General features: G+C 36.2%; 1 protein-coding gene across 1 annotated transcript in view; it reads left to right on the forward strand.

Moving 5' to 3' along the window:
* VWA3B (von Willebrand factor A domain containing 3B) overlaps positions 1-24,956 on the forward strand; it is a 241,472-nt gene that overhangs the window by 8,845 nt on the left and 207,671 nt on the right. The window contains exon 3 of the mRNA XM_032255362.1: positions 22,455-22,549. Coding sequence (XP_032111253.1) covers positions 22,455-22,549 — 95 coding nt within the window. The remainder of the gene's footprint in view (positions 1-22,454; positions 22,550-24,956) is intronic.

Below are 24,956 nucleotides of genomic sequence, written 5' to 3' on the forward strand. Positions count from 1 at the left end.
TCTTTCTTTCTTTCTTTCTTTCTTTCTTTCTTTCTTTCTTTCCTTTCTTTCTTTCCTTTCCTTTCCTTTCCTTTCCTTTCCCTTCCTTCCTTCCTTCCTTCCTTCCTTCCTTCCTTCCTTCCTTCCTTCCTTCCTTCCTTTTTCTTTCTTTCTTTCTCTCTCTCTCTCTCTTTCTTGCTTTCCTTTCTTTCTTACCACATTTATGCCAACATCTATTTTTTTGACTTTCTATTAATGGTCATTCTGGCTGGGGTAAGGTGGTGTACCATCATGGGTTTAATTTGCATTTCCCCAATGATTAGTGACGTTGAACACTTTTTCATATGTTTGTTGGCCATTTGTATATCTTCTTTTAGAAATGCCTATTCATGCCATTTGCCCATGAAATATTTTACCTTTTGATTTATTCATAGACCTTTTGGTTGTTCAGATTCATGTTGTTTAATTTCAATGTATTTGTTAATTTTCCAAAGTTCTTCCTGGTGCTGATTTCCAGTTTTATACCATTGTGGTCTGAAAAGATACTTGATATGATTTCTGTCTTCTCAAATTTGGCAAGACTTGTTTTGTGACCTAACATATGAGCTATTCTAGATAATATTATGTGTGCAGTTGAAAAGAATGTGTATTCTGCAGCTGTTGGGTAGAATGTTCTGTATATGTCTGTTAAGCCTATTTGGTCTAGAGTTCAGTTTAAATCTAAAGTTTTCTGGTTGATTTTCTCTCTGGATGATCTGTCCATGTAAAAGGGGAATGCTGAAGTCCCCTATTATTACTATACAATTGTTGTATTGTAGTCTATCTCTTCCTTCAGATTATTAATATTTTCATAATTATTAATTAGATTGGATGCATATGTTTGAAATTTTTATAACCTCTTGATGAATTGAACCCTTTATCACTATATAATAACCTTTTTTGTCTCTTTTTACAGTGTTTGACTTAAAATATATTTTATCTGATATAAACATAGCTACCCCCGTTCTCCCTTGGTTTCCATTTGTAAGGAATATCTGCTTTTATCCTGTCATTTTCAGTCTGTATGCCCTTACAGGTGAAGTGAGTCTCTTGTAGGCAGCATATAGGTGGATCATGTTTCTTTATACAGCCACTCTATGTATTTTGATTGAAAATTTAATGCATTTATGTTAAGGTAATTAATGATAAGTAAGAACTTACTGCTGCCATTTTGTTAATTGTTTTCTAGTTGTTTAGTAGGTCCTTTCTTTGTTTCTTACTCTTTCTTTGTGATTAAGTGATTTTTCTCTAGCGGTGTGTTTTAATTACTTGCTTTTTATTTTTAGTGTATCTATTACAGTTTTTTGCTTTGTGATTACTACAAGGCTGACAAAAGCCATCTTATAAGAAGTTATTTTAAGCTGATAACAAGTTAACTTTGATCACAAAAACTCTCTGAACTTTCAACTCTATCCCCCCATTTTGAATCTATCTTGAATTTCTGATATTACGATTTATATCTTTTTCCATTGCACGTCCCTTAACAAATTATTTTGGTTATTATTAATAGTTTTGTCCTATAACCTTTATACTAATGATATAAGTAATTTAAAAACCACCATTGCAGTATTAGAATATTCAGAATTTGTGTACCTAGTGAGTTTTATACTTTCAGATGTTTTTGTGTTACTTATTAGTGTCCTTTTCTTTCAGCTTGAAGAATTCCCTTTAGCATTTCTTATAAGGCAGGTCTGGTAGTAATGAACTGCCTTTGTTTTTGTTTATCTGTGAAAGTCTTTATCTCTCCTTCATTTGGGAAGGACAGCATAGCTGTGTAGAGAATTCTTGACTGGCAGGCTTTTTTTTTTTCCTTGAGCTCTTCGAATATATGATTCCATTCTCTCCTGGCCTGTGAGATTTCTGCCGAGAAGCTGGGAATATTAGAACTTCCTTATATGTTATTAGTTTCTTATCTCTTCCTGATTTCACCTTCTTTTCTTTGTTTTTGATATTTGACAGTTTGATTATAATATCTTGTGGGGTAGTCTTATTTGGATTGAGTTGGAGGATTAGAGACCTTTGACCTTTCTGTAACCAGATATTTATATGTTTCTCCAGGTTTAGAAAGTTTGCTGCTATTATTTCTTTAATCTTTCTACCCCTTTATCATTCTCTACTCTCTTTTGAACATTTGCTGTTTGATGTTATCTCATAAGTTCCATAGCTTTCTTCATTCCCTGTCTTTTAACAATTTTTTTTCTGATCTGTATATTTTTTAAATAACCTCTCCTCAAATTCCAGATTCTTTCTTCTCCTTGTTCAGTTCAGTTGTTGATGCTCTCTCTCTATTGCATTTTTCTTTGTATTCAGTTATTTTTCAGCTCCCTGATTACTGTTTTGTTATTATAATGCCAATCTCTCTGTTACATTTTTTATTCTGGTAACTTACGGTTTTCCTCATTTTTTTTTTTTCTTGAACTGTTTCTCTGTATTTTCTTGAAGTTCATTGAGCTTCTTTAATACAGCTACTTTGAAAATGTTGTCAGGCAGTGCATACATCTCCATATTTTTAGGGTCAGTCACTGGTTCTTGATCCTTGTGGTTGTACATCAATGTCTGCATTAAAGAAGTAGGTGCTTATTCCAGTCTGTGCTGTCTGGCTTTGTCTGGGAACATCCTTCATTAGTAAGCCTGTCCAGAGATTCTGGGCAAGTCATCTGGTGTGGTCCCTAGGCATGTGACCACTACAGACATTGTTGCACTAGGGGGTGTCCTTATGGTGGGTGTGGCTGATACAGCATTGGGGCACACCCAAAGTTCATGGACACTGAGGTTAGTGCAGCACTGAGGCATGACTGAAGCCATGGCAGCTGAGGCCTGTCACTGTGGGTTATTTTTAGCTCGTGGCCATTGTAGTCAGCCAGTGGTGCTATGGGCTAGATCTTGCATCCATCTCACAGCAGCTATGGGTTTCTATTTGGCACCAGGGTAGGTCTACAGGCTTAGTCCATTAGTACTGGCCTGCAGTCAAAGGCCATGTGGATCTGCCTGGTGCTTGATTTTACTGTGTCAATTCCTGTATTAGGGTCGAAGGTAAAGTCCTATTCTTTCTTCCCTGTTTTTTACCCAGGTGAGGTATTTTTCTACATTGTGCTGCATGGGGTTCAGGGAGGGGTGATGCAGGTAAGCTAAAACTATCCTTTATACTCCCATATTATGCTGTAACCAGGTACTGTGATCTGTCACCTGGTTTTCTTAGCTCTTATGAAAGTATTTTTGTGTGTAGATAGTTGTTCAAATTGATGTATCTGTTGGGGACAATCACTGGAAAGTCCTATTTTGCCATCTTGCTCTGCCTTCATCTCTGTTCTATTTTTAAAGACAAAATAAAAAATAAAATAGAAGTTATTTGTATGTACTGATACCCCAGCCAATGTCTTGCTTATCTCTTAGGATGTGCAAGTCCTTTTTGGAGGCCACAGATTAAGACAATAGCTGTGTGTAGTTTCAGGGAAAAGGTGCTGTTTTCCTGCTGTGGCCTGCTTTGTGTTATGGTCTGCTTTGGCCAGAATGTTGGTTCTTAACTCCCAGTAGTGCTGCCCACCACAGAAGGCATGAAAATATGTGAGATTTTCATGATGTATTGACAGGATGCTATTGAAATATAGGGCCTGGGAACCCAGAGTACTGAGTGTCTTACAATGTGTGAGATAGCCTATTCAGCAGGAACCACCCTTTCCAACATGTTAGTAGCATTGTCTCTGAGGAGTACTCCTTCAATCAGGGAAATTTCCATTACTAGGATTTTACTCAGTAATTCTGAATTAGTCAATTAATTAAACAAATATTTATTGAGCATTCATTAATACCACTTTTTAACCAGATTGTTTACCAATTCCTTGCCAGTTTTGTTCCATTCTGGTACAAAGGAAGATTTAAGGGATGTGGTTGCTGTAGATTGATTTGAAGGCCCATTCGAATGGCAAGGCCTTGTTCTTCAAGGCTCAGCCTGTGCTTTTTACATATACATCCTTTCACATGGGCTGCAACCCTGTGCCATCTAAATATCTTTTGAGAAGGGTCTTCCAGAGTCAGGATCTGTGGGATTCCTATATAAGGAAAAATACTAGAAGGAGTTTTATCCCATATTTCAAATAAACCTAATTTTCATGAATGTTAGTGAAAATGCCAATTTCTTACATTTTGTTAAGATTTTTTTCATCTAGGTTCATGACAGATATTGCTCTGTAACTTTCTTTTCTTGTAATATCCTTGTCAGGTTTCAGCATCAAGATTATGCTGAACTCAAAATGACTTGGAAGTGTTCCTCCTCCTCTGTGCTCTGTTTGTATTTGTACATGATTGGTATTTATTCTTTAAATGTCTGATACAACTGACAAATGAAATTTATCTGGGCCTAGAGTTTTGTTTGTGGGAAAAGATTGATAAAAATTTTAATTTTTTTAATGAACAGAGGGCTAATCAGATATTTTGTTTCATAATGCCAATTTGGAAAATTATTTTTCAAGGAATTTCCTCAACATTTTCTGATATGCACACAACAACGTTTTCCTCAGCAGTATTTTCTAATATGTTGGCAAAATATTGATCATAATATACCCTTAAAAGCCTTGTAATGCCTGTAGGAGCTATAGTGATGCCACTTCTTTCATTCCTGATATTGATAATTTGTGTTTCTTTTCATTTTTTTCTTGATAAGTCTTGTTAGGTGTATGTAATTACTATTTTCAAAGAAACAAATTTTTGGTTTGTTGGTTTTTAAAATACTTTGTCTTCTATTTCATTGATATCTGATTTAATCATTATTATTTATTTATTTCTGCTTACTTTGAGCTTGATTCTTTTTAAGATAGAAATTTAAGTAATTATTTTTAAACCTTTCTTATTTTCTAATAGAATTATTTAGAATTATAAGTATTCCTCTAAGCATTGTTTTAGCTGAATGCCACAAATCTCAATTAGTAGTGTTTCACTATTAATATTATTGCTTTAAAGTTTTCCCTTATGATTTTTTTCTTGAATATACTTTTAAAAATGTGTTGTTTAATTTCTGGTTATTTTAAAGCTTTTAAACTTTTAAAAGTAGCTTGTTTTGTGGGATTTTTAATTTAATTACATTGAGGTCACAGAATATAGTCTGTAAGATTTTGGTCTTTTGAAATTTACTCAGATTTGTTTATGGCCAGAATCTATCTACCTTGGCAAACACTGCATGCACGTTTGAAAAGAGTGTACATTCCATGGTTGTTAGGTAGTATTCATAAATGTTAATTAGATCAATATGGTTCAAAGTCTTGGGAGAAAAATTCTGTATATTTAGTGCTTTTTTTGTCTGCTGGATTTGTTAACTTCTCCCTTAGCTCTGTAAGTTTTGTTCATGTATTTTAAAGTTCTAAATGCATACACATTTAGGATTGGTATGTTTCTCTAAGGACTTGACAAATTTTAATAATTTTAATGTGTTATATTTATCTCAAGTAGTAGTCATTGTTTTGATATTTACTTTGATATTAATATAGCCACTGTAGCTTTCTTATTTTTGAGTTCTACATGGTATATGTGTTTGTAATCATTAATGTTAAACATTTATAGTCTATATATTAAAGAGTGCTTCTCATAGACAGCATATGGTTGGATTTTGTGTTTTTAATGAAGTTGCACATATTTTAAAATCAATTAAATCAGTTAATTGAATCAGGTAGTGTCTTTATCCATTTGTGTTGCTATAAAGGTTTGCCTGAAGCTGGGTAATTTATAAAGAAAAGAGATTTATTTGGCTGACAGTTCTTCAGGCTATACAAGAAGCATGGTACCAGCATCTCCATCTGGTGAAGGCCTCAGGAAGCTTCCATTCATGAGAGAAGGCAAAGGGGAGCTGGTGTGTACAGATCACATGTCAAGAGAGAAGGCAAAAGAGAGAATGGAAGAAGGACCAGGCTCTTTTCAACAACCAATATTCTTCCTTCCTGTAGGATTTAAGGTTTCAATTGATGTTGTTTCCTGAATAATTTATTTTCAGCATTTCTTACAGTGCAGGTCTGCTGGTGACAACTTTTTTCCATTTTTGTTTATCTGAAATTATCTTTATTTTACCCGTTCATTCATTTATCTGTTTGTACATCCATACTTTATATTCTGAAATAATTGTGAAGTGTAGAGAGATCCCATGTGCCTTTCACCCAGTTTTTCCAGTGTTCATAGTTTATAAAATGATAGTATACTATCCAGGTGAGGAATTTGACACACAATGTGTTTGCAAGTTATATAATTTTATAACTTGTGTAGATTTCTGTAACCACCATTGCAATCAAGAGACGGAACTATCTATCGCTATAAAAATCTCCCTATGCTGCCTTGTCCTATGTTTTTTTCTAAATGTTTCATAATTTTACATTTAACCTGTGGTCTATTTTGAGTTAGTTTCTGTATAAGGTTCACATTTTTTTGTAATCCCAGCACTTTAAGAGGCTGAGGTGGGAGGAATTCTTAAGCCCAGGGGATCGAGGCTGCAATGAGCTATGATCACACCACTTCACTCAAGTCTAGGTGAGACTCTTATCTCTTAAACACACACACACACACACACACACACACACACACACACACACACACACAAGCAAACAGGTCATTTTTTTTTTTTTACTATGGGTGTTCAGTTGCTCCTGCACATTTTACTTAAATGACTACTTTTGTACTTTGAATTGCTTTTGGATTTTTGTTAGAAGTTGGTTGTGCCTATGTTTCCAGATTCTCTCTTTTTGCTCTATTCATCTGTGTTTCTCTGTCAATATCACACAGTCTTAATTAATATAACTATAGAATATCTTGCAATTGGGCAGACTGAGTCCTCCTACTTTATTTTTTTCAAAATTGTTTTAGCTACTCTAGTTCATTTGCCTTTCCAAATAAATTTTAGATTAACTGTGTTAATGTCTACAAAAATATTGCTATGATATTGATAGGAGTTGCATTAAACCTGTGTATTAATTAAAGGAGAATTGACATTGTTAATATGCTAACAAAAATGCTGAATCTTTCAGTTCATGAATATGGAATATCTTTCCATTTATTTACATATTATTTGATTTCTTTCATCAGCTGTCTTATAATTTTCAATATACAAGTCCTACACGTGTTTTGTTAGATTTACACCTAAGTATTTTATTTTTTTTAGCAGTTGTAAATGGAATTGTATCTTAAATTTTGGTTTTCACATGGTCATTCCTAATATATAGAAATATGGTTGACTTTTACATGTTAACCTTCTATCCTGTGATCTTGCCAAACTCAACTATTTCTTCTAACAAGGTTTTTTTTTTCTTTTTTTTTTTTTATGGATTCCAGAAGATTTCTAGGTAGGCTATTGTGTCATCTGCAAAAAGGAAAAGTTTTATTTCTTTCTGATCTATTTGTCTTGTGTTTCCTTTTGCCTTGTTATGCTGACTAGAACTTCCAGCACTATGTTGAATAGCAATGGTAAAAGTGGATGTCCTTGCACTGAAAGCTTTCAGTCATTCACCACTAAGTAGGATATTAACTGTAGGTTTTCTGTAGATTTTTAAAAATTATATTGGAGAAGGTTCCTGATATTCCTAATAATCTGGTAATTTTTATTAATGGGTGTTGAATTTTGTCAGTTTTTCTCCATCAATTGATAGCATCCTGTGATATTTCTTTGTTAGCCTGTTACTTTAATGGATTATATTGATTTTTTAAATCCAACCTTGCATCCCTGGAATAAATAAGAGCATGTTCAAGAGGCCTTTTTATATTATACATTGCAGAATTTGATTTGCTAATACTGTGTTAAGGATTTTTGCATCTATATTCTTGAAGGATATTGGCCTATAGTTTTCTTTTTTAAATAATGGTTTTGGTATGACAATAAGACTAGCTTCATAAAATGAGTTGGGACGTATTCCTTCCCCTTCTGTTGTCTAGAAGATGTTTTGTAGAATTATTATTATTATTATTTGTTTCTTGCTGAGATAACAGGAACCAATGTAGAATTAATATTAATCATTCTTTAAATGTTTGGTAAAATTCTCCAGTGAACTCATCCAGGCCTGGAAATTGCTTTTTGAAGTTTTAAATCACAAATTTAATTTTTTTAGTGAGATATGGAATGAATCAAATTATTTTATATTGTGTAAGTTGTGGTAGTTTGTTTTCTTAGGATTTAATTCATTTCATCTAAGTTGTCTAATTTGTGTGGAGTTGTTTATAGTATTCCCTTATTATTCTTTTGATGTCTACAGCATCTTTTGTGGTATTTCCCATTTTATTCCTGGTATTTGTAATTTATACCTTCTCTCTTTTTATCTTTGTCAGGCTTGTTAGAGGTTTGCCAATTTATTGGTCTTTAAAAAATACCAGCTTTTTATTTGATTTTCTCTATTGTTTTTCTGTTTTCAATCTCATTGATTTCTGTTTTGATCTTTATTTATTTGTTTCTGCTTGTTTGGATTAATTTTGCTTTTATTTTTTCTGATTTCTTCATTTGAAAGCTTAGATTATTGATTTGAGATTTTATGTTTTCTTATGCAACCATTTAGTGCTACAAATTTCCCTCCAGTCACTGCTTTAGCTGTGTCTCACAAATTTCTGTATGTTATATTGCTATTTCAACTTACTTTAAAGTGTTATTTTTTATCAAGACTTCCTCTTTGAGTTATGGAATTTTTAGATACATATTGTTTAGTTTCTAAATATTTGTTAATTTTCCTTTTATCTTTTTATTTTTGATTTCTAGTTTGTTTCCAACTTGGAGAGAGGACATACTTGTTTGGTTTCAGTTCTTGTAAAATTTTTAGGATGTTTTATAGCCATATATGTGCTTTGTTTTATACATGTTCCATAAATACTTGAAAAGAATGTGTATTCTGCTGTTGTGTAGATCTTCCTATAAATGTCGGTTAGATCCTGTTCATTGATGGTATTGAGTATCCTTGCTGATTTTCTTCTTGTTCTATCAATTATTGAGAAAGCAGTATTGAAGTCTACAACTATAATTGTGGATTTGTCTATTTCTTCTTTCAGTTCTTCTGTTTTTTTTTTTTTCTGCAAATCTTTTGTGGTTCTATTAGGTTCGTATGTAAATGTGTACTGCAGTTTTATATACATATTTAGGATTGCTGTGTCTTTCTGGTGGATTGACACTATTATCATTACATAATGTCCTGCTCTGTCCCCAGTTATATTCTTTGCTATGAAGTTTATTTTTCTGATGTAGCCAATCCTATTTTCTTTTTATTAATATTTTATGACCTATCTTTTCCCATTGTTTTACTTTTTAACTTATGCATGTAATTATATTTGAATAAAATTTCTTGTAAACAGTATATTGTTGAGTCTTCTTTAAAAAAATTCTCTTTGCCAATCTCTAACTTTTACTTGGTATATTTAGACCATTTACAATTAATGTGATTATTGAAATGTTAAAGCTTATTGACCATTTCATTTTTTGTTTTCTTTTTCTCTGTTTTTGACTTGTCTGTTTTTTTCTTGCCTGCTTTTGGGTTACTTAAACACTTTTTAGAATTTTGTTCTTATTTATCTATAATGTTTTCTATTGTGTATCATCATATGGCTTTCTTAGTGATTGTGCTAGGTGTTACATTATGAATACATAAATTGCCAAAATCTACTGATGTCAACATTTTACCAGTTTGATGAGCAAAAACTTTTTTTCCCTTTACAGCCCTTTGCTCTTCCCATTTGTAATAAAATGTATTATTTTCTCTTCTTACATTGAGAATTACATTAGACTGTGCTAGAATTTTGATTCAACCATCAAACATCATTGGTAAAATTCAAAAGGAGAAGGAGTGTCTATTTTATTTGCCCATAGTTTTGCTTACTGTGTTCTTCTTTCCTGATGGTGCAAGGTTCCTTCTTTTGTTATTTTCTTTCTGCTTAGAGAGTTCTTTTGTTCTTTAACAGTAGCTCTGCTAGCCACAGATTCCTTTATTTTCTTTCTCTGAGAATGTCTTTATTTTTGCTTTATTCCTGAAGAAGAATTTCACCAGATACAAGATTTATGGTTGATATTTCTTTTCTTTTAGCACTTAAAAAATATTGTGCCTGTTCCTTTTGCCTCCATGGTTTCTGATAAGAAAAAAGCTATCATTGATTTTTTCCCTATTGATAATGTCCTTTTAAGATTTTTTTTCTTTCGTTTTCAGAGGTTTGTTTTTGATGTGCCTTGGTGTGAATTTATTTCCATTTATTCTCTTTGAATTTAACTCAGATTCTTGAAACTGTTGCTTTATGTTTTTTGTTTTTGCCAAATTTGGAGAATTTTCAGCCCTTATGTCTTTAAATTTTTTTTTTATGACCCATCTTCTTTCTCTTCTTCTCCTGGTACTTCAGTAATATGAACATTAGATCTTTAAAAAAATGATCCTACAAGGCTCTGTTCAGATTTTTCAAGTTATTTTCTCATTCTTGTCTAGACTGGCTAATTTTATTGTTCTCCAAGCTTACGCATCCTTTTTTTCATTTTGCTCTTGAGTTCATCCATTGAATTTTTAATTTTGATTACTCTATTTTTTGCTCTACTATATCCATTTTATTCTTCTTTGTATCTTCTATTTCTTTACTGAGACTTCCTATGCTTTTATTCATTTTAAGTATGTTTGTAATTGCTGTTAAGTATTTTTATGGTTGTTGCTGTAAAATCCTTGTTAGGTCATTCCCATCTTCATGTTGATATTGTCAGTTGTCTTTTTAAAATATTCTTCCTGGTTTTTTTGAATGATGAATGATTTTTTATTGAAACTGGGACATTTCTAAAATTTTATTTTATTTTTGGATTTAAGTATACAAATGCAGTTGTGCTGCATAAATATATTGTGTAGCAGTGAAGTATGGGCTTTAGGTGTATCTATCACCCAAATAGTGTACATTGTACCCAATAAGCAGTATTTCATCCTTCACCCCTGTTACAGTCTGACTGTGTCCCTACCCAAATCTCATCTTGAATTGTAACTCTCACAATTCCCACATGTCATGGAAGGGACCCAGTGGGAGGTAACTGAATCATGGAGGTAGGTCTTTCTTGTGCTGTTTTTGCAATAGTGAATAAGTGTCATGATATCTGACGGTTTTAACAAGAGGAGCTCCTTTCCACAAACTCTCTCGTTGCCTGCTGCCATCCATGTAAGACATGACTTGTTCCTCCTTGCCTTCTGCCCTGATTGTGAGGCCTGCCCAGCCCCATGGAAGTGTAATATAAGTCCATTAAATCTCTTTCTTTTGTAAATTGCCTTGTCTTGGCTATGTCTTTATTAGCAGCATGAAAACGGGCTGATACAAGCCCCTTACCACATTTGAGAGTCTCCACTGTCCACTTTTCTCTTCATATCTGTGTGTTTACCTGCCACTTAAAAGTGAGAATATATGGTTTTTCACTTTGTTTCTGAGGTATTTAATTAAGGATAATGGCCTCCAATTCCATATAGGTTGCTGTAAAAGACATACTTTCATCTTTTTAAATGGATGAGTAATATTCCATGTTCTACACACACCATGTGGTCTATATATATAGCCCACATCTTAAAAATACCAATCATTTATTGATGGATACTTAATTCTATGACTTTGCTATTGTTAATAGAGCTACAATAAACGTATAAGGGCAGGTGTCTTTTGGATAAAACGATTTCTTCTCCATTGGGTAGATAACCTATAGTGGTGTCAAAGGGTCTTAAAGAAATTGCCATCCTGTTTTCCATAGAGGTTGTACTAATTTACATTCCCACAAACAGTGTATAAGCATTCCCTTTTCTCCACAATCTCACCAACATCTGTAAATTTTTGACTTTTTATTAGTAGCCATTCTGACTGGCATGAAATTATATCTCATTGTGGTTTTGATTTGCATTTATCTGATGATTAATGATGTTGAGCAGTTTTTCTTGTTTCTTATCTACTTATGTGTCTTCTTTTGAGAAGTGTCTGTTTATGTCTTTTGCCCATTTTTAAATGGGGTTATTTGTTTTTTGCTTGTTGAATAGTTTAACTTCCTTATAGATTCTGGATATTCAATCTTTTTTGAATGCATAGTTTACAAGTATTTTCAATAAATATTTGCAAATATTTTCTCTTACACTATAAGTTTTCTGTTTACTCTGTTGATAGTTTATTTTGCTGAGCTGAAGCTCTTTAGTTGAATTACATCCTACTTATCAATTTTTATTTTCGTTGCAACTTATAACTTAATTTATAACTAAGTCCTCAACAGCATAATGTTTCTTAGGTTTTCTTCTAGGATTCTCTAGGATCTTATGTTTAAATCTTTAATCCATCTTCAATTAATTTTCATATATCTATAGTGAAAGGTAGGGGTCTAGTTTCATTCTTCTGCATATAGCTCACCAGCTATTTCAGCACCATTTATTGAACAGGGAGTCCTTCACACTGCTTATTTTTGTCAACTTTGTTGAAGATAATTCGACTGTAGTTGTGTGGCTTTATTTTTGGTTTTATATTCTGTTCCATTGGTCTCTATGTCTGTTTGGGGTGTGTGTGTGTGTGTGTGTGTTTTACCAGTACCATGCTGTGTTGGCTATTGTACTCTTGTAGCATAGTTTGAAGTCATTATCTTCATTCTTGAAGAGTACTTTTGCTGGTTTAATAATTATTGGTTGAAGTTTTTTTTTTTTTCTAACCTTCAAACATGTCAAGCCATTGTTTTCTGATTTCCACCTTTTTATCTGAGAAAAACAGTCATGATACATAACATTTTCCCTCTATAGGATGTATGTAATGAATCTTCTTTTTTTCTATGACTGCTTTTAAGCTTATTTCTCTTTATTCTTGGTTTTCGGCTATTGTGTTATTATTTGTAGTATGATATGTCTTCTTTTGGTTTTCTTTCTTTATTTTCATTTTTTAAATTATACTTTAGGTTCTAGGATACATGTGCAGAATGTGCAGTCTTGTTACATAGGTATACACATGTCATGGTGGTTTGCTGCATCCATCACCCCATCATTTACATTAGGTGTTTCTCCTAATGCTATCCCTCTCTATCCCCTAACCCCTGCTATTTCTCCCCTAGCCCCTCATCCCCTGACAGGCCCCAGTGTGTGATGTTCCCCTCCATGCGTCCATGTCTTCTCATTGTTTAATACCCACTTATGAGTGAGAACATGTGGTGTTTGGTTTCTGTTCTTGTGTCAGTTTGCTGAGAATGATGGTTTCCAGCTCTATCCATGTCCCTGCAAAGGACATGAACTCATCCTTTTTTATGGCTGCATTGTATTCCATGGTGTATATGTGCCACATTTTCTTTATCCAGTCTATTTTGATGGGCATTTGGGTTGGTTCCAAGTCTTTGCTATTGTGAACAGTGCCACAATAAACATACGTGTGCACATGTCTTTATAACCGAATGTTTTATAATCCTTTGGGTATATACCCAGGAATGGGATTGCTGGGTCATATGATATTTCTATTTCTAGATCCTTGAGGAATCTCCACACTGTCTTTCACAATGGTTGAACTAATTTACACTCCCACCAACAGTGTAAAAGTGTTTCTATTTCTACACATCCTCTCTAACATCTGTTGTCTCCTGATTTTTAATGATTGCCATTCTAACTGACGTGAGATGGTATCTCAATGTGGTTTTGATTTGCATTTCTCTAATGACCAGTAATGATGAGCTTTTCTTCCATATGTTTGTTGGCTACATAAATGTCTTCTTTGGAGAACTGTCTGTTCGTATCATTTGCCCACTTTTTGATGGGGTTGTTTGGTTTTTTCTTGTAAATTTGTTTAAGTTCTTTGCAGATTCTGGATATTAGCCCTTTGTTAGATGGATAGATTGCAAAATTTTTCCCCATTCTGTTGGTTGCTGGTTCACTCTAATGATAGTTTCTTTTGCTGTGCAGAAGCTGTTTAGTTTAATTGATCCCATTTATCTATTTTGGCTTTTGTTGCCATTGCTTTTGGTCATGAAGTCCTTGCCCATGCCTATGTCCTGAATGGTATTGCCTAGGTTCTCTTCTACAGTTTTTATGGTTTTAGGTCTTATGTTTAAATCTTTAATCCATCTGGAGTTAATTTTTGTATAAGGTGTAAGGAAGGGATCCAGTTTCAAGTTTCTGCATATTGCTAGCCAGTTTTCCCAACACCATTTATTAAATAGGGAATCCTTTCCCAATTGCTTATTTTTGTCAGGTTTGTCAAAGATCAGATGGTTGTAGATGTATGGTGTTATTTCTAAGGCCTCTGTTCTGTTCTCTTGGTCTATATCTTTGTTTTGGCACCAGTATCATGCTGTTTGATTACTATAGCCTTGTAGTATAGTTTGAAATCAGGTAGCGTGATGCTTCCAGCTTTGTTTTTGCTTTTGTTTTTTCTTACAATTGTCTTGGCTATGTGGGCTCTTTTTTGTTTCCATATGAAGTTTACAGTGGTTTTCCTAATTCTGTGAATAAAGTCAATGGTAGCTTGATGGGGATAGCATTGAATCTATAAATTACTTTGGGCCATATGGCCATTTTAACAATATTGATTCTTCCTAACCATGAGCATGGAATGTTTTTCCATCTGTTTGTGTCCTCTCTTATTTCCTTGAGCAGTGGTTTATAGGTCTCCTTGAAGAGGTCCTTTGCATCCCTTGTTAGTTGTATTCCTAGGTATTTTATTCTCTTTGAAGCAACTGTGAATTGGAGTTCACTCATGGTTTGGCTCTCTGTCTGTTACTAGTGTATAGGAATGCTTGTGATTTTTGCACATTGGTTTTGTATCCTGAGTCTTTGCTGAAGTTTCTTATTATCTTAAGGAGATTTTGGGCTGAGATGATGGGGTCTTCTAAATATACAGACATGTCATCTGCAAAGGGAGACAATTTGACTTCCTCTTTTCCTGATTGAATACCCTGTATTTCTTTTTTTTTGCCTGATTGCCCTGGCCAGAACTTCCAATACTATGCTGAATAGGAGTGGTGAGAGAGGGAATCGTTGTCTTGTGCTGGTTTTCAAAGGGAATATTTCCAGTTTTTCCCCATTCAGTGTGATACTGGCTGTGGGTTTGTCATAAATAGCTTTTATCATTTTGAGATACATTCCCTCTATACCTAGTTTATTGATTGTTTTTAGCATAAAGAGCTGCTGAATTTTGTTGAAGGCCTTCTCTGCATCTATTGAGATAATCATCTGGTTTTTGTCTTTGGTTCTGTTTATGTGATGGATTACATTTATAGATTTGCATATGTTGAACCAGTCTCGCATCCCAGGGATGAAGCCAATTTCATCTTGACGGATAAGCTTTTTGATGTGCTATTGGATTTGGTTTGCCAGCATTTTAGTGAAGATTTTTGCATCTATGTTCATCATGGATATTGGCCTGAAATTTTCTTTTTTAGTTGTGTCTCTGCCAGGATTTGGTATCAGGATGATGTTGGTCTCATAAAATGGGTTAGGGAGGATTCCTCTTTTTCTATTGTTTGGAATAGTTTCACAAGAAATGGTACCAGCTCCTCTTTGTACCTCTGATGCAAATTGGCTGTGCACCCATCTGGTCCTAGACTTTTTTTGGTTGATAGGCTAGTAATTGCTGCCTCAATTTCAGACCTCATTATTGGTCTATTCAGGGATTTGACTTCTTCTTGGTTTAGTCTTGTGTGTAAGTGTCCAGGGATGTATCCATTTCTTCTAGATTTACTGGTTTATTTGCATAGAGAGTTTGTAGTATTCTCTGATGGTAGTTTGTATTTCTGTGAGATTGGTGGTGATATCCCCTTTATCATTTTTGATTGCATCTATTTGATTCTTCTCTCTTCTCTTGTTTATTATTCTGGCTAGTGGTCTATCCATTTTGTTGATCTTTTCAAAAAAGCCAGCTCCTGGAGTCATTGATTTTTTGAAGGTTTTTTTTTCTGTCTCTATTTCCTTCAGTCCTGCTCTGATCTTAGTTATTTTCATCTTTTGTTAGCTTTTGAATTTGTTTGATCTTGCTCCTCTAGAGGTTCTTTTAATCATGACTTTAGGGTGTCAATTTTAGATTTTTCCTCACTTCTCTTGTGGGCATTTAGTGCTATAAATTTCCCTCTAGACACTGCTTTAAATGTGTCCCAGAGGTTCTAGTACATTGCATCTTCATTCTCATTGGTTTCGTAGAACATCTTTATTTCTGCCTTCATTTCATTATTTATCCAGTAGCCATTTAGGAGCAAGTTGCTTTAGTTTCCATGTAGTTCTGCAGTTTTGAGTGAGTTTCTTAATCCTGAGTTCTAATTTGATTGCACTGTGGCATGAGAGACTGTTGTGATTTCTATTCTTTTGCATTTGCTGAGGAGTGATTAACTTCCAATTATGTGGTTAATTTTAGAGTAGGTGCAATGTGGTGCTGAGAAGAATGTATATTCTGTGGATTTGGGGTGGGGAGTTCTGTAGATATCTGTTAGGTTTGCTTGGTCCAGATCTGAGTTCAAGTCCTACATATCCTTGTTCATTTTCTGTCTCATTGATCTATCTAATATTGACAGTGGGGTGTTAAAGTCTCCCACTGTTATTGTGTGGGAGTCTTAGTCTAATTGTAGGTCACTAAGAACTTGCTTTACGTATCTTGGTGCTCCTGTATTGGGTGCATATATATTTAGGATAGTTGCATTGATCCCTTTACCATTATATAATGCCCTTCCTTGTCTCTTTTGATCTTTGTTGGCTTAAAGTCTGTTTTAATAGAGACTGGGATTGCAACCCCTGCTTTTTTTTTTTTCCCTCTACATTTGCTTGGTAAGCCTTCCTCCATCCCTTTATTTTGAGCATATGTGTGTCTTTGCACATGAGATTTGTCTCCTGAATGCATCACACTGATGGGTCCTGACTCTTTATTCAATTTGCCCAGTCTGTGTCTTTTGATTGGGGCATTTAGCCCATTTACATTTAAGGTTAATATTGTAATGTGTGAATTTGATCCTGCCAGTTTGATGCTAGCTGGTTGTTTTGACTGTTGGTTGATGGAGTTTCTTCATAGTGTAAATGGTCTTTACAATTTGATATGTTTTTGCAGTACTGGTTGTTCCTTTCCATGTTTAGTGCTTCCTTCAGGAGCTCTTGTAAGACAGGCCTGGTGGTCACAAAATCTTTCAGGAATTACTTATCTGTAAAGGATTTTATTTCTCTTTCACTTATGAAGCTATTTTGGCTGGATATGAAATTCTGTCTTGAAAATTCTTTTCTTTAAGGATGTTGAATATTGGCTCCCACTCTCTTCTGGCTTGTAGGGTTTCTGCAGAGAAATCCACTGTGAGTCTCATGGGCTTCCCTCTGTAGGTAATCTGACTTTTCTCTCTGGTTGCTCTAGGATTTTTTCCTTCATTTCAACCCTGGTGAATCTGACAATTATGTGTCTTGAGGTTGGTCTTCTCGGGGTATATCTTTATGGTGTTCTCTGTATTTGCTGAATTTGAATGTTGGCCTGCCTTGTTAGATTGGGGAAGTTCTCCTGGATAATATCTTGAAGAGTGTTTTCCAACTTGGTTTTGTTCTCCCCGTCACTTTCAGGTACACCAATCAAGCATAGATTTGGTCTTTTCACAGAATCCCATATTTCTTGATGCCTTTATTTCTTTTCACTCTTTTTTCTCTAATCTTGCCTTCTCAGTTTATTTCATTGAGTTGATCTTTAATCTTTGTTCTTCCACTTGATCAATTCGGCTATTGAAACTTGTGTGTGCTTCATGAAGTTCTTGTGCTCTGTTTTTCAGCTTCATCAAGTCATTTATGTTCTTCCTACACTGGTTATTCTAGTTAGCATTTTGTCTAACCTCTTTTCAAGGTTCTTGGCTTCCTTGCATTGGGTTAGAACATGCTGCTTTAGCTCGGAGAAGTTTGTTATTACCCACCTTCTGAAGACTATTTCTGTCAATTCGTCAAACTCATTCTCCATCCAGTTTTGTTCCCTCGCTGGTGGGGAGTTATGATCTGTTGGAGGAGAAGAGTTGTTCTGGTTTTTGGAGATTTCAGCCTTTTTGCACTGGTTTCTTCCCATCTTCGTGGATTTATCTACCACGAAGATGGGAAGAAACTTTGGTCTTTGAAGTTGGTGACCTTTGGATGGGGTCTCTGAATGGATGTCCTTTCTATTGATGTTGAAACAACTTCTTTCTGATTGTTAATTTTCCTTCTGTCACGCCCCTCTGCTGCAGGTCTGGAGTTTGCTGGAGGTCCACTCCAGAGCCTGCTTGCCTGGGAATCACCAGCAGGGACCACAGAACAGTAAAGATTGCTGCCTGTTTCTTCCTCTGGTAGCTTTGTCCCAGAAGGGTACCCACCAGATGCCAGCCAGAGCTCTCCTATATGAGGTGTCTGTCAGCCCCTGCTGGGAGGTGTCTCCCAGTCAGGATACACGGGGATCAGGGAGCAACTTGAGGAGGTAGTCTGTCCCTTATCAGAGCTTGAGTACTGTGCTGGGAGATCTGTTGCTCCCTTCAGAGCTGACAGGCAGGGACGTTTAAGTCTGCTGAAACTGAACCCATGCTACCTCTCTTCTCAGGTGCTTTGTCCCAGGAAGGTGGAGGCTTTATTTTTAAGTCCCTGATGGGCTGCTGTCTTTTTTCAGAGATGCTCTTCCCAGCAAGAAGGGAGTCTAGTGACACAGTCTGCCTAGAGTGACCTTGTTCGACTGCTGTGGGCTCCACCCAGTCACTATGTAAACTTTCTGGTGACTTTGTTTACGCAGGTGAGGTTAAAACTGCCTACCTGAACCTCAGCAGTGGCAGTCACCCCTCCCCCTGCCAAGCTCAACCATCCCATGTGGAGCTCAGACTGCTGTGCTAGCTGGGAGAATTTCAAGCCAGTGGATCTTAGCTTGCTGGTCTTCATGGGGTTGGGACTCTGCCGAGCCAGATCCCTTGGCTCTCTGGGTTCAGCCCCCTTTTTCAGGGGAATGAGTGATTCTGTCTCACTGGCATTCCAGGCACCACTGGGGTATGAGAAAAAAAAGAAAAAAAAAACCTGCCATGTCTAAAATGGCTGCCCAGTTTTGTGCTGGAAACCTGGGATGCTAGTGTTGTAGGCACTGGAGGGAATCTCCTGGTCTGTGGGTTGTGAAGACTGTGGGAAAACACAGTATCTGAGCCAGAGTGTCTGGAAAAGTTCCTTAGCTAGGAGAGGGCGTTCTCCCACACTTTGCACTTCCTGGGTGAGGTGATACTCCACCCTGCGTCAGCTCGCTCTCCTTGGGCTGCACCCACTGTCTTATCCAGTCCCAATGAGATGAACCAGGTACCTCAGTTGGAAATACAGGGATCACTTGCCTTCTGTGTCACTCTCACTGGGGGCTGCACACCAGAGCTGTTCCTATTCAAGCCATCTTGGCAGAAATCCTGCCTTCTTTTGGTTTTCTTTGTGCATGCATTGCATTGGTTGTATTGAACTTCTTGGATCTATAGGTTTGTTTTTAATCAAATCTTGGAAATGTTCAACTATTATTTCTTCTAATCTATTTTTACACCCTATCTGTCCTCTCTTTTTCTTCTGAGACTCAAATTATAGATTGCTCCATGTTGATGTTGTCCCACAGGTCACCTAAACTCTGTTCATTTTGTCAATATTTTTTTCTCTTTGTTTTTCAGATTGGGTAATTTCTCTTGACAGATTTTCTAGGTTACTAACACTTTATTCTGGTACCTCCAATCTGCTATTAAGCCTATACAGATATTGTACTTTTTGTTCTAAAATTTTCTTACTTTTCAATTTCTCTGCTAAGATCCCCATTTGTTCACTTATTATAATCACAGTTTTCTTTCCCTTCATTATATATATATATATATATATATATAATGTTTATAGTATACTTATATTTATAGTATACTTATAAGTTTATAATATACTTATATTGAGGCCTTTTTCTTCTAATTTTAACGTCTGGTCCATCTCAGGGTGTGTTTTACTGATTGCTTTTTCTTTTGACTATTGGTCACATTTTTCTCTTTGTTTATATATCAGATAATTTTTGTTTATGCTGCACAACGTGGATGATTGTAGAGACTTTAGGTTGTATAGTTTTCCTTTGGTATATGCAAAAGATTGGTTCCAGAACCCCCTGTGGATACAAAATCCATGCATACTTAGATCCTGCATTTGGTTCTTCAGAACCCACATATATGAAAAATTGGCTGTCTCTATGAATGGGTTTCACATTCCACTGATACTATATTTTTATCCACATTTGGTTGAAAAAAAATCTGCATGTAAGCAGACTCATGCAGTTCAAAACCATGTTATTCAAGGATCAACTGTATATTCCTTCTTCTAAGAGAAGTGACTTTTTATTCTTATAAAAATTGATACATATATATTATTTGTAACAGCTTTATTGAGCTATAATTACCTACCTACAATTCAATGGTTTTAGTATATTCATGGATATGTGCAACCACTTAGAGTGTTTTTATCACCTCAAAAAGAAATACTACATTTCTTAGCTCTACACTTTCCCACCCTTAAACTGTCTCTGTAGATTTGCTTTTTCTAAGCATTTCATTTAAATAGAATTTATAATATGTGGTCTTTTGTGACTGGTTTCTTTTACTTAGCCTAATGTTTTTAAGGTTCTTAAAACGTTTATAATCCATGTTGTAACCAGCACTAGTACTTTATTCCTTTTTGCAGCCGTATGATATTCCATTATATGGATATACCACAGTTTTTTAAATCCATTTATCAGTTGATAGATGGAGAGCTGATTTTCATTCTAGTGGGCAGTTAAGTTGGCTGGACACAAACTCAAAACTCCCTCTCTTTCCTGCTAAATAAATACAAATCTCACCTCAAAAGTGTCCTCCTTTTTAGGATGCATGCCATTCCAGTTTCTGCATGTTCTAGATGTCTCTAATGCCTATAAATAGCTCTTTTTATATTTTGTGCAGAATTTATCATATTTTTCTGTGTGAAGATTAGCCAATACAATCTATTCCACTGTTATTGGATGCAGAACTCACAATGCCTTGCATTTCAATTGTCAATACAGCTTTCGAAGCCTTCTGCAGACTTATATCCTTCAAGCCTCAAAAAACAGCTTCCTCTTCTAACTCCAGATAAATGTCTTAGGTAAACAGAGGATGCGCTAGTGATATTTCATCATTTCATCAATGTCAGCCAAAAAGGTGAAATCTTGGAAACACAAATTTTAGAGCCGAAGAGGTCTATTGAGTGAGATGATTGCTGATGGAATTCAAGTATCCATTCTTTACTCTTTAGTGCTGTGAAAGTTGTACTTCAAGACTTGAAATCACCCCTTGTGATTGAGAACACCCTGACCAGGGTGTCTATAAAATTCAGCCTTGCTCCTTTTAGCTTTCCAGAGGAAACTGTTGTCCTGCCTCCATAGTAAAGCAGAGGAAAAGAAGTACTAGAACCACAAGTACCACCATTCTGTCTCCTACCTTTGGGACTTAAAAATAATAATAAAATTAAAATAATAAGGCCGGGCGCGGTGGCTCAAGCCTGTAATCCCAGCAGTTTGGGAGGCCGAGGCGAGCGGATCACGAGGTCAAGAGATTGACACCATCCTGGCCACCATGGTGAAACCTTGTCTCTACTAAAAAAACAAAAAAAATTAGCTGGGCTTGGTGGTGTGTGCCTGTAGTCCCAGCTATCTGGGAGGCTGAGGCAGGAGAATTGCTTGAACCTGGGAGGCGGAGGTTGCAGTGAGCCAAGATTGTGCCACGGCACTCCAGCCTGGCACCTAGCGACAGAGCAAGACTCTGTCTCAAAAAAAATAATAAAAATAATAAATAAAATTAAAATAATCACCAAATAAAAAACATTTCTGTGAAGCCTTACCTCATCTTCTGTCCTGCTAAATCCTAGTTAGTCTTTGAAGCCTCTCTGTAGCCTTCTGGTAGTTCCATGAAGGAGTAGGACTATGTTTTAGATAACAATTGTATTACAATTCTGTAAGCATGCCTAGTACATAGTAGGCACCCAGTAAAGGTTTATGCAACAGATATTTGAACAGCTGAGCATATAATCTGATGAGAAGAAAAGCTTGTAGTTCTGACATTCTGTATGGCCATTCTGAATCTATTACCTGCTTGCTTTATTTCACTGATTTAATTATGAAGAGTACAGTAGGTAATATCTAAGTTAAATTTTAAAAATCCTGAAAACCAAGTTCGAGTCATGAATAAGTTTTAGAAATTAAAATAATCTCTATGTTGCCTTTTTTAAAAAACCTCTGCTGTAATTATTCTGGATCAAAGTACAAGGAGACGAGGACACAAATCCTATTCTTCCTGTTTATTCATGGATTAGAAGATTACAATGCCATAGACAGTTACATTTATTATAGCACTTAGAAATACTTTATGATTTAGAACAGAATAGAAAGTATCACAAATTATTGATGTCACAAGATATAATTTAAATGGTGTCAGAGAAAAACATTTCAAAATAAAAATAAGAAGGTTTAGTCATGTACTACTGTTTTGATTGTTTTTCTTCATAAAAATGCAGGTTATGTGGCATCTCTGGGGAGACTTGTGGCTTCTCGGTATGCTGATGGTCTGTTTCCACAGCTCTACAGAGCAGAAGATGGCAGAGTATACAACGTAAGTCATAATTCCCTCAATGCTCAGTCCTGTGACATGGTGCTGACATCGCGTCGGGGAGTGTGGTGTGGGGAGAGACTTGTGCTGCTTGGCAGTGATGCAGCTGAGCCAAGGCCTTATCAGGCTGGGAGTTTCCTTTTGGCAGTGGTAGGGTGATGAAAGTCACGATCAAGGAAGGAAGTTTTTGATCCATTAGAGATTAGTGCAGAAAGCTCTAGATGAGAGAGGAAAACCTTTGCACATTACCACCATTTTTGCTTTGAAAGTAAAGGAAAAAAGCAATATGACAGAGATGATCTGAAAGCCAAGAGCAAACTGCCATTATCTGACAGAAGCACCAGGAATAGGGGCAGCATTTGCAAGAGGGAGAATGAGCAGCACCTCTGCCCAGAGTCCTTCATTCCCAACAATTCAGCACCTGTGTCTCATGCCTCCTATATGTGATCCCTCCTATATGTCAGGCCAACCACATGCAGCTGGAGCTCAAGTCTGTTGGAGACACATGTCCCATCATGTCCATTTATGGATATTTGCTCATGTCAATGTATATCCATGTACTGCCTGGACTACTGTTAACTAATATTTAGAAAATTTAAATTACTTTTTTTGGCAAGTTTTTTTTTTTTTTTGAGAAAATTTTTGTTGACTTTATTCTCAATCTTTTTTCCAGTTGTTTACTCTCCTTTTCTTTCAGGAGTGCCAGTGAGTCATCGGTTTGGTCTCTTTACATAATCTCATATTTCTCAGAGGTTTTGTTCATTTTTTAGAATTCTTTTTTCTTTTGAGACACATTCTCATTCCATCACCCAGTCTGGAGTGCAGTGGTATGATCATGGCTTACTGCAACCTTGACCTCCCAGGTTCAAGTGATCCTCCCACCTCAGCCCCCCAAGTAGCTGGGACCACAGGCATGTGCCACCACACCCAGCTGATTTTTGTATTTTTTGCAGACAGGGTCTTGCCAGGTTGCCCAGGTTGGTCTTGAACTCCTCAGGTCAAGTGATCTGCCTGCCTGGGCCTCCCACCTGGCTTGGCCTCGACCTCAACCTTAGATAGGTGTGAAGCACCATGCCTGGGCCTTTTCCTTTATTTTTGTCTGCCTGCATTGATTCAAAGGAGTGGTTCTTCAACTTTGAAACTCTTTCCTCAGTTCAGTCTATTTTGTTGTTAATGATTCCAGTTGTATTATTAAATTTCTGTAGTGAATTGTTCAGTTCTAGAAGTTCAGTTTAGTTTTCTTAATATGGCTATGTCATCCAGTTCTTGGATCATTTTACCATTTTCCTTGGATTGGGCTTCCACCTTCTCCTATACTTTTATGAGCTTTTTTGACATCTAGATCCCGAATTCAATGTCTTCATTTCAGCCATTTCAATCTGGCTAAGAACGACTGCTGAGAAGTAGTGTGATTGCTTGGAGGTAAGAGGACACTCTGGACTTTAGAGTTTCCCGAATTCTTGCACTGGTTCTTTCTCACCTGTGAAGGCTGATGCTTCTTCATTCTTTTAAGTTGCCATCCCTTGAATAGGCCTTTTTGTTTTTATGCTCTTTATTTCCCTTGAGGATTTGACTGTAGTGTGAGTTGGGTATAGTTGATTGGCTTTGTTTCTGGATGCCTTCAGAGGGCCAAGGCTAGCCTGGGCTGCATGCTCTAACCCTGGGGGCTAGGATCGGGTTGTGGCTTTGTTCTCTGGTGCCTTGAAGTTGAGCACTGGCTGTGCTGGGGCAGCCAATGTGCTACCAGGCTGCTGGCAAAAGCATTCCACTAAGAGTCGCCGGCAATGCTCTGGTGGAGCAGCTGGTGGGGGGGGGTCATAGGTGAAAATACCCTGGTAGGGTGTTGGGGCTGCCCAGGAAACAGCAGAGAACCTGGAGGGATACTGTTAGAGGGACAGCCAGGCCATTCAGCCCTTGGAGAAACCTCCACGATGGTGGTAGGTTGCCTTCAGCTTGAAGATGCACCTACTAGTTACTTTTTCCAAACCTTGAATTACTTTTTTTTTTTTTTTTTGAGACACAGTTTCACTTTGTTGCCTAGGCTGGAGTGCAGTGGTACCATCTCAGCTCACTGCAACCTCTACCTCCCGGGTTCAAGTGATTCTCCAGCCTCAGCCTCCCAAGTAGCTACAGGCATGTGCCATCACATCTAGCTAATTTTTGTATTTTTGGTAGAGATGGGGTTTCACCATGTTGGCCAGGCTAGTCTCAAACTCCTACCTCAAGTGATCTGCCCATCTTGGCCTCCCAGAGTGCTGGGATTACAGGTGTGAACTACCACTCCCAGCCTAGCTTAAAATACTTTTTAAACTAAGCCGGGTCCTAAGCAGTTATATCTGTGGAATCCTGAGTTTGGTGTGCTAAGTATATTTTTTTATTTGAACTACATTAAAATTAATACTGAACTCTT

This window comes from Sapajus apella, unplaced genomic scaffold (assembly GCF_009761245.1).
Source record: "Sapajus apella isolate SASKATOON/1434 unplaced genomic scaffold, GSC_monkey_1.0 scaffold89, whole genome shotgun sequence".
Lineage (NCBI taxonomy): Eukaryota > Metazoa > Chordata > Mammalia > Primates > Cebidae > Sapajus > Sapajus apella.